Source organism: Peromyscus leucopus, chromosome 23, assembly GCF_004664715.2.
Source record: "Peromyscus leucopus breed LL Stock chromosome 23, UCI_PerLeu_2.1, whole genome shotgun sequence".
NCBI classification, from domain to species: domain Eukaryota; kingdom Metazoa; phylum Chordata; class Mammalia; order Rodentia; family Cricetidae; genus Peromyscus; species Peromyscus leucopus.
Window position 1 is genome coordinate 17,155,656 of NC_051082.1, and position 11,169 is coordinate 17,166,824.

The window sequence follows — 11,169 nt, forward strand, 5'->3', positions numbered from 1 at the left end:
CACTTCATCTCTCAGGGGTTGGGATTATTTGCATAATAAGTTTCCAATCAGCCATCACTCTTGCTTAAGCCAAAGGAATCCTAACACCCCCCGCCCCCGTTTTCTACTTGATTATCCACATTGGCATTACTTGTAGGCACGGAAACATATCCCTTCATCCCGATTTAGTTCAGAGCATGGAAACTATTGATGTGCAATTAATTGCTATTCAAGGCGGGATGAAACAGAAGCCAACATGATTGAGTCAATTGTTGCTGGGGGCTGAAGATTTCCTTTCCATTTAATAAAACGTGATAAATATGATTTTAATACAAGCCTAGAAACCCTGATGAAGCCTTTCGTTTTTTATTCTTTCAGCATTTCCAGAGCGCTGTCTGTGGTGAACAAGAGCTTAGAGGAGGAGAGAACTGTCGTGGAGCCACCAGACACACACCCAACCAAGGTTTCATTTGTGCAGGAAGAAGATACACCTGCCTCTGGTATCTCTGGAGTGTTGGCTTCAGGACCCCCAGTGATCCAAGTCTTCAGGTCCCCTGGCTAGAATGACATTGTATTTGCATATAACCTATGCAGTCCTCTTGTATACTTTGTTATACTTATTTATGCGTGTGCATGCATGTGTAAAGATTGTACATGTAAGTGCAGAGGCCAGAGGAGAACGTAACATAATGTGTCCTATTCCTCCACTCTTCACTATCTTCCCGGGTGACAGGGTCTCTTGCTGAACTTGGAGCTAGACTGGCAACCAACAGGCCCCTGTGATCCTCCTGTCTCTGCCTCCCTTAGCGCTAGAGTTATAGATGCACGTGTGACTACACACCTGGCTGTTTTATGGGGGTGATAGGTATTTTAACTCAGGTCCTCATGTGTGTGCAGCCAACAGTTTACTCCTGAGTCCTCCCCCTAGTTCATCCTATATTTTAAATAATTGCTGGATTCCTTTTGTATTTCATACAATGCAATTACCATACAAGGAGCGGTTATTTAGGAAACGACAAGAAACATGGTCTGTATATGTTCAGTACAGATGAAGTATTTTAAAAACTGCTTTTATTAATTCCTGGGGGGCTTCATACAATATATTTGGATTGCATGCTCTCCTCACTTCTCTTCCAAACTCCTCCCAGATCCATTTCCCACCTATCCACCCCTCCCAACTCCATGTCTCCTTTTCTCTCCTCCATAATAACCCACTGAGTAATTTGTGTTGCCCAAAATCTCATGGGCATCAGGCCATCCATTGGAGCAAGGTCAACTTCGCCTCAGCCACACCTTTGGAGAAATCCCCCTCCATTATCAACTGTCCATAGCTCCTCAGCTAAGGGTGAGGAATGGTGAGACCCTCCCCATTCCATGATGGAATGTTGATTGGCTTGATTTTTGTGCCGGCAAACACAGCCGCCATGAGTTGATGAGTGCAATGGTCCTGTCGTGTCCAGAAGACACTGCTGCTCATCACCAGTTCTCACTGACCTCTGGGTCTTACAGTCTTTCTACCCCCTCTTCCTTGATGGTTCATGAGACTGAGCCCCCCGCTTCCTGCCTCTTCATGTGTGTTGTGTGTACATGTGATAGATGTTCCGTTTCACATTCAAACCAACACATAGTGGGTCTTGACGATTGACTGCTGACAGGGTCTCACCCCAGACAGTAGGCTGTAATGCAGACAATGGTGTGACTCAGCACTAGAAACAGGAGATTGTTGGAAATCTTCCCAGCTGCTTCTAGTGGGAGGCAAAGTTTAGACCTCTAAGCAAACCTTCTGGCCCACCCTACAGGTTTCTGATACATGGATGGGGGTCAAGACCCTGAACTTGTATTTCTATAAGTTCCTGGGTGATTCTGATGCCATTGCCCTGGAGACCGCCTTTTAAGAACTGCTGGACAGAGACACCTTTGCAGAGATCAGAGGGATCCCATCTCTGGGTTTCATGTGACAGACACTGTTGTGATTTGGGTTTGAAATGTCCCCCAAAGGCTTATGTGTTGAAGGTTGGTCTCCAGTGCAATGTTCAAAGGTGAGGCTCTGAGAAATAATTGAACTGTGAGGGCTCTCTAATAAATGAGTTAATCTATTGATGAATTCATGACTTGATGATGTTTGGAGGTTTGGGGCAAACTGGGAGATAGGGGCTGGTTGAGGGAGTTGGTCACTTGGGATGTGGCTTTGGAGGGTATTTCTTGTCCTTGGTCCCTCCCTGTGTTTGTTTCCTGGCTGCTAATGAAGTGAGCAGCTGTGCTCCATCATGCCCCTTTCCATGGTCTCTGTGACCATGGACCAAAACCTCTGAAACGGTGAACCAAAGTAAGTTCATTTTCCTTTTAAAGTTGCCAGATCTTTTGTTACAGTGATAAAAGGGTGACTGACATACACCTGGCTGTTAGTGATACTGACCAAACCAGGTCACATCTGGACTGGATGTAGGAGGAACCATGGTTTAGTCTTTTAAGCTTTTTGTCTGAAAGCTGTGAGCAAAGAGCAGACCCAATGTTCTCAAGTGGTTATATCAGGAAGAGTCTGCCAATCTGTTTGTTGTCTGAGAGACAACAAGAACCTTGTTGCTTCCCACTCTGATCTGTCCCTTGACTTCACTTCTGCATTTTAATAGACCTCAATATCATATGAATTAGTGGGAAATGAGTATAAAAAGGAAGCTGTAAATTTGCCTTAAAAATCATTAAATCACACACTTAAAATAAATGGATTTTTTAGTATGTAAATTATGCTTCAATAAAGCTGCTGAAAAGGCTTGGCCAACTGTGATGGTTGTCTTGTGACTTGGTATTTGTCATAGCTCTTGTAATTTTGCTCTTAACAGTAGTGGGTTTTATTGCAGATGAGTCAGACTCCAATGTAGCCATGAAGGGAGGACACACCGTTCCCTAAAAATCAAGTCAAATGTATTGGATTTCTTGATGAGGGTTTGCTGGTCATAGCCGAGTTGATTGGCAGTTGGACAATTGGCTGAGGACAAAGATGGAGAGAGTGTGTGCTTCTCAGTGTTTATTGGGATAACTGAGGGCTGTGCTCATGGAAGGGGTTAAGTTTCACAAGTGCAATTATAGAAGCTACAAGAACTTGTGGAGCTGAGACATAGAACCTGTGCAAGACTTGCTTTATATAGCTTGTGATGTCATGGCTGAGTGTGGGATGGGGACAGAGTCACAGGCTTTGGGAAAGGTCCATGTCTCCTATTGAGAGGAGATGAAATAGGTCATGGCTTTTTGATTCTGCAGTCTACTGTGACCCATGAAATGCCCACTGGCCAACTGGGAATTAGTTGTGTTGTGGTGTCTCTCAGTAAGTATAGAACACACTAGAATGTTTACCACTGGGGATGGGGGGCCGTAGAGCATACTCATTCCTTATCACACACCATTGGGTATTCACATTGGTAACAGTAGCTACTTCTCACTTCTGCCATGGAGGGACATGGGCCTATGCACAGACAGAACAGAGAGGCTGGTGGTATGTGAGAGTGTGTGGAGACTGTGCAGCAATGGGTGACATGGAGTAAGGTGAACATCATTGTGCTGGTTGGTTTTTGTCAACTTGACAATCTAGAGTCACCCAAGAAGGAAGAACCTCAACCGAGGAACTGCCTCCACTCGATTGGCCTCTGGGTAACTCTAGTCAACATTTTCTTGACTAATGATTGATGTGGGAGGGCCCACTACTGTGGGCAAGGACATCACTAACTAGTCAGGGGGGCCTGGGCTGTATAAGAAAAGTTGTTGAGCAAGACATAGTATCCGTGGTGGTTTGAAATAAGAAGGGCCCTCATAGACTCGTTTATTTTAATGCTTATTAACCAGGGGGTGGCAGTATTTTCAAGGATTAGTGGGATTAGGAGGAGGTGTGGTTCTATTGGAGGAAGTGTGTCCCTGGGGGTGGGCTGCGAAGTTTCAAAAGCTCATGCCACACCAGAATCCTATGAGCAGAACGCAGTTCTCAGCTGCTGCTCCAGTGCCATGAGTGTTACTGTGCTCCCTGCCGCCATGATGGTGATGGACCAAACCCCTATCCAGCCCCATGAAGTTCCCTTTTACTGCACTGACCCAGGAAGACTCCATGGGGCACAGGGCTTCTCAGAAGGAGATCGCTACATGTTGGGGACCTCAAAGCATTTGAAAGTCATGAAGACTGGCAAACACGGAAGGTGCCTCTGATGCAGATATGCTCTTTCCTAAGCTAGATGTGTGGGAAGTCACAGAGATGGGGGTGAGGCTGAACCGGCTGGCATGGAAGCTGCTTGGTGGCAAACAAAGGCATCCATCAAAGACCTCGGGAAGATCACAGGCTGGAACACAGGCAAACCGTGCTTCGAGAAGCTACGCCAGATCCACTTACAATCTGAAAGTAGTTCACAAGGCACGCATTTTCTTTTAAATTATTTTTCAGTAATCGTACAAAAGTGTTTTTTTTTTTTATACGATGTTTTTCAGGAGTCTTGTAGATATAAACTTAGCTTTGGATTCACTAGTCTGAGTTATTCTGGTCAAAATGTCCTTGTGGGAAGCCCCCACCCCACACCTGCACTCTGTAGTGATGGACAGGTTCTGTGTTAAAGAGTCAACATGGATATGGCCCAAGTTCAACTCTTTCCAGAACCTTTCTGTTCTTCCTGGGTCCCCTGTTTCATGCCCCGCCCCATTTTACACACACACACACACACACACACACACACACACACACACACACACACTTGAGAACTCCCTCAATCATTTCTTCTTGGAATTCATTTGTCCTCAGTGTCCTCTACTCCCGCCTTTGAGTCCTTTGGCTCTCCCCAGATCACCACCAGTTCAACCTTTCTTACCTTCATCCTGGTCCGTCTCTGCGTGTGAATGTTGGATTTATTTAAATATTGACTTTAGGGGGCTGGAGAGATGCCTCGGTGGTTAAAAGCACTTTCTGCTCTCGAAGAGGACCTGAGCTTGTTTCCCTGCATCCACGTGTAAGGGCTCACAACCACCTATAATGCCAGCTCTGAAGGACCCAACTCCTCTTGCCTTTGTGGTCATTCTGTACTCACATACCCATACCCTGCCCCGCCCCCCCCAGCTGCATAATTAAAAACAATAAAATAAATTTTAAGAGACAAGATGACTTACTCTATAAGCAGTAGTCAGATGAAACCTAATTTTCTCTGATTCTGAGTCTATGTTTGTGTACCTCTCTGATTAGTTTATTCTGTTTCCCCTTAAGTACCAAGACTTCATTCACTCTGTTATCTGTCGTCCCCTTTCCCAGTCGTATGTTTCTCCCTCAACCTTCCCCCTTCCCCCAGAGAGTCTACCTTTCTGGCCCCTTTCCGCTACTTCCTAAACAGCCATCTTGTCCTCCCCCCTCCTGTGCCCCATCTCCAGTTCCTCTCCCAGCAGACCAGACCAGCTAAGTCCTGTTCCATTTTTAGCATACTATGACACTTAGATGTATGGTTCATAGCCTGAGTTGACACATACTAATCCCTTTGATGTCCCACTCACCAGACACACCCCATCTCTTCCATCCAACAAAGTGTTTACACACTACATATCACGTTCACAAATTTTTATGCGTAGAGCGAAACAAACGCCATTGGGAAAGATACTGGGGTCATCAGAGACCCTGAGGTATCTAACATGCTGAAAAACAAACAAACAAGCAAACACAACATTTTTTCTCTCCAATTCTGTAAGTCATGCACGTCTACCTCCCCATACTTTGTGAATTTCACTTTAAAGGATCTTTTTCCCCCAAATCATAGATGTAGATATGGGTGTCATCATCGAACTTGATGAAATGCGTGGGAGGTTCGGCTAGAACTTGGTGAATGATCCTGCCAATCTTTTTGGTTCCATCACCTTTGGAGTACCTCACACATCGACCTATCAAGTTGCTACTTCTGATGTCACCTCTGCCTGTGGACAGTCGGGTATGATGTGGAGGTTACCGTCAATGTAATCATCCAGGAGTGGGTACATGTACAAGACCGGATCTCTCTCATAGGTAATGTAAAACCAGGCCTTGGTGATGGGCACCTGGGCTAGGACGACCCCCCTCCACTCATCCTGAGAGCCATTTTTGCCCTCAAATTCATGTTCCACTGCTCTGCCAACTATGGTCCTTATGAGGTGGAAGCCTCTCACTTGAGGGAGTGATACTTTCTGAGGCAGGATCTTAAGCTGTAAAATCCTTTGGTCACTGTGAAGCTCCAGGCCGTAGACACAATCAATCCCATCGTACTTCACCAAATAGAGAGAGGGATTTGTTGGCAGCTGATCTAGAACAATGGCATTCCAATGGGTGACTGGCTCATTACCTTCTTTCCACCCATGAGAAATTCTGCAGCCGACAATGTTCTCCAGGGCCTGGGAAGGCTTGCCTCTTTTCTGATTCTGGAGAGGTGGCCTGCCCCTCTTTTTCGGAGTCATCTTCCTTATGGCTGTAGACCTAGTGCGGTGGGCCACAGCACTCTTGGTCCATTGCCTTGTGGCTATCTTTCTATGCCTGGGCTTCATACTTGCCCACTGTCTGGTTTTGAAGAACTCGCCTGCTTAAACCAGACACACCGCTGTTGCCTCTGCCATACGAGTGCCTGCAAGAATAAGAAGGGGAGGATGCTGGGTCATGGCTCTTGTCCAGGAGAACTTTGGGGCAGGTGAAGAAGGCAGTGCTAAATGGGTTTGGATATCTAAATGTAATTTTGTTAGAAGAAATGAATAGAAAAATTGACACATGATTCTCTACAGCTTAGAATAACAATCTCGGAGATACATTCCTTCTGCCTGCAGGCAGTTTTCCTCTGCTGAGGAACCTCTTCCCTGACTGGCTAGGATAATGGCGGGTGGTGGTGGTGGTGGGTGGGGTGGGGTGGGTGGTGGGTGGTGGGTGGTGGGGTGGTATACCTGTCCCCAAAGTGAGCAAGCAGAAGGGAGGCAGAATAGCTAAGGAGCCAGAATGGTGGCCACACCTCTCTTTCACCCTCAAGCCACGAGTTAGGTGGCTGCACCCACGAATCCCTGCCCAGCGACATGGCACTCCTGTCCACTGGTCCTCTGTGTTGTGTCTCCTGATCCAGTCCCAGGTTTGTTACATAAAGCTGTTCAGAGTCTCCCATTTTAAGAGTCAGAGGCCACAAGCCCCAATTCAAAGGAAGACTCATTGGTCTAGGCAACAGCAGCCATTTAGAAAGAATGTGTATCTTCTAAAACACATCCGGACAAAGCGAAACTTTGTTATTTTAGCGGAATGATGAGTTTGATATTGTTAGCAAGGATAATAAACTTGGAAGAAGGACCGGCCTCATCATCCCCACAGCTACCAAACATGGGCGGCAGTAACCACATACAAGGACAAGCGTTTTCAAGGAAAACTCTTAACTTTTCGGGACTACAGAGGTCCCAGTTACTTCATAAACATATTTACCCAAAGAAAACGTCCTAGTTGTCCAGATTCTGTCTTCTGAAAACGTTCAGGCGCCAAAAGGCTCTTGAACTGTGGGGTTCAAGCAGCTGAACTGGCTTCCTCGCACCACCGGGAAGATAGTGAACCCACCTTCCAGGGTCTAACGACCCTAGTGAAGCAGATGCGCAAACTCCGCCCACTGCTCTGTGACATCACCGAGTCTGCTTACGTCATAGAACCCCCCCCTCACCGGCCGGTTTCTTCCCTAGTTACAGAAAAGTCTGGCACCCCGGATCTAAAAACGCTTCTCATACAGCCGCTTGGAGACCCCAAATAAAGTCTCCGGTTTCTGAGTCACCAACGCACTTGATGGTTATTTTCCCAGCTCTCATCTTTCCCTTGCTTATCTTTAAGCCACTCTTCGTATCAGAAATGTTGCCAGCCTCGCGGAGGCAGCCCACTGGATAACACACCAAAATTAGCTTTATCAAAACCCGTAATTAGAGGATGGCCATTTTTACTCAAACAAAGCTGGAATTTGACAGGATTAAATACCTTGTATTAAAGTCAATGGCAATCATGAATTATGGATCCTTTGCAAAGAGCGAGGAAAAATTAGGTCCTGGGCCTGCTTCCAAAGTCGGGGTAAACTCATGACAAACCCGATATCGACCAGTCATATTTTAAATGCCTTTAAAATTCACCAGCACTTCTGGTTACAAGGAATTTATTAGATCAAATGCAGTAAAACAGGATGAAATAGATGAGGTAATTTCATTTTTGAAATAGGGGCAGACAGAATACTGGATATAGGTAAATATACAATTTCCTTGCAAATTATAGAGGGCACTTTAATTGTTCATGCCACAAAGTTCTTCAGAACTCCGGAAGGATCCTTCCCAGCATCCTCCCCTGTCCCCACTATGCCCTGTCCATCCTCCTCTTCCTCTTCCCACATAATTCTCTTCTACTTTAATGGCTTAAATTTTTTAATTCATATATATATTCAGAGCTTACTGACTTAACGGTACTTTGCAAGTCTGGCCACTTTTCTGAATGTAACTTCACCTTTTCTTCATTCTCTGTTTTAAGTGTGTCCTCCCCTTTATGTGGCCACCTGCCATTATATGATTGTTGGTCCACCATAGGGCTGACCTCAATGTGGTTTTAACTTAAATGATATTTCCCCTTGTTCTCCCCTTCATCTTCCTCCTCCAGGCACCTGCTGAGATTTATAGCCCTGGGGATTTTTTAAAGACTAATACAATTGTCCTGGGGAGCGCGCGCGCGCGCACACACACACACACACACACACACACACACACACACCCCATGAGAGAAAACATTTAATATTTTCTAAGAACCATAAACAAATGAGAGAATTTTCAAAAGTTGAAGTACCAATAGCCAATAAATACAAGAAAAATATGCTCATCGTAGCCACCAACTTGGAGAGGAAAGAATTCGTCTCACTTTACACTTCCAGGTACTAATCTGTTACTGAGAGAAACTCAAGGCAGGAATTGAAGTGGAAAGCATCAGGAATGCTGCTTACTGGCTTGCAATCCATGTTTCACTCAGCTTTCTTTCCTTTTCCTACAACCCAGGGCCACCTGACTCTATCTATAGTGGGCTAGACTCTCCCATAGCTACCATCAAAAAATATATAATTCCTCACAGATGTGGCCACAAGCCAATGTGATGGAGGCAATTTTTCATTTGATGTTTCTTCTTCCTAGATGTCTCTAGGTTGTGTTATATCGACAATACCAACTGACTAGGACCTCTGCACATCCATGTTGATGGTCACACTAGATGCTACCCACAATAGACAAGTCATGTGGTAACCGTAGCTGCCAATCACTGCATGAATGGCTAAAGAAAATGTGGTATATACACAATAGTGTATTTTTCATCTATGGATAAGAGTGAAGGGTTTTGTTCTCAGAAAACGGATGGAACAGGAAAGTATACTATGTTAAATAAAACAAGCCAAATTCAAAATGACATTTGTGAAATTAGAGTTAGTAAAGGACATTGAATAAAAGGGGGGTATTTAGGAAGAGAAAGGGAACCAGTGGGGTGGGTGTTAAGGTGGACAAAGAGGGTAACAGGGAGGATGGAGATGGTCAAAGCACAGTATAAACATGGGCAAAAATGTTACAACAAAGTCTGTTCATTTCTACATTTAAGGTACATCAATATCAAGGAATAGATTCTAAACAATGTTTTGATTAAATTGGGGATTTATAGTTTAGAGACACTCCGAATTTTGTTTGTATTTTTATTCCCACAGATGCCTTGGGACGGGTGACAGGATGTGGCCAAGTGCTTCAGTCTCTGTACATCGTGGTAACCACCTAGAACTTACATCACTCAGTGAGCTGCTGGGTTACCATGGAGGAGGAAGTGGCTAGACATCTTAAGGGTACACAAGGTAGGCAGACTAAGGTTCCTACTACTACAGCTGTCCAAATCATCACCCTTAGCTGTGGTCTGGGTATGTCCCCCCCCCCAAAAAAGCAATTTTCTGAAGATGAATCCCCAGTGGAACCGTATTTGGGAGGAAGTGATCAGGTCAAGAAGGCTTTGACCTCAAACACCAATTAATGCTGCTATCATGGGAAAAGCTGGATTATGAAAGGGAGCTTGGCTCCCTTTCTTGTCTCTTTATCCCACTGGATGCTTTCTGCAAGGACAACATCCAACAAGAATGTCTTCCTCTGTTGATGGTCCCTTGATCTTGGACTCTGGAGATCTTGAACCAGGAGTCATGTAAGATCTGCTTCATTATAGACCTACCCAATCTGTGTTATCCTGTTTTATCAAGACAACATGGATTAGAACGCCTCCGAATAGTGAGCAAGCAGGTCATAGGGCAGGGAAAGCAAGGCTGGCAGACCGAATTGGGTTGTTATTGCTGACTGGAGATGAGATGGGCTCAGTGTGATCATGTGGGCGCTAAGTGGGAGAGGCTAGCAGAGAGGAAGAGAGGTGCATCCTGGGAGGGACTCATCCATTCACTGTTGGCCTTGGAGATGGAAGGGGCCAGTAGGTAAAGGGAAAGGCAAGAAAACCACCGATCTAAGAGCTCCAGGCATTGCCTTTAGGTAGTGGAACCCTTTTCAGAGTCCTCACTTTGAAGGGTGTAAAAGAAAACTGTATCGCTCTAATCTAGGGTCTGTGGCCATTTGACACAGCAGTGGCAGTCAGCTAACATGGCGTAAAGATGCAGACACAGGTGAGGGGCCCAGGAAGAAGCCTGATCTAGGAAGACCCTTGGCCTTCAAGGGCTGGTGACTCTTCTTCTGCCCAGAAACCCTGGACTACCTGTCTACACTGATAAGGGCATCCCAATATGTCTAGACTCTTCAAAAGCATACCTGCCATGGTCTGGAGGAATAATCCCCTTTACTCAATTAGACAAATCCGGAATAATCAAAATGCTACCATAAAGTTATGAAAGTTAAACAGCCTTGGACCCACAGCCAAGACATGCTAAATTTTAGCAGGGTACCTGCCTGCTGAAAGAAAAAAACAATGTGGAAAAGACCAGGGCTGCTGACCTTTTTGACAAATCATAAAGGTTAAAATGGAAATCGTTGCCATGCCATGACCGTTCCCCAAATCAAAAGCAGAGGAGGAAAACCAGCTCCTTGATGGTGACACCAAGATGATTCAAGGGTTTTAAACATCTGTCCTAAAGCCAGGGTTCAAGCATTGGTGAGAAACTCCCCAAACAAAAGAAAATACTCAACGTCAGTGAAATAGGAGAAACA

The 11,169-nt window shown here is 45.2% G+C and overlaps 1 protein-coding gene across 1 annotated transcript; it reads right to left on the reverse strand.

Annotated features, from left to right (window-relative positions):
- Positions 1-5,634: 5,634 nt before the first annotated feature.
- Positions 5,635-7,550, reverse strand: LOC114710197 (Y-linked testis-specific protein 1-like). The gene is given in 3 exon segments (XM_028894301.2): positions 5,635-5,889; positions 5,892-6,581; positions 7,412-7,550. Coding segments are annotated over 2 exon segments (786 nt in total). The 5' UTR covers positions 6,505-6,581; positions 7,412-7,550; the 3' UTR covers positions 5,635-5,716.
- Positions 7,551-11,169: the final 3,619 nt, after the last annotated feature.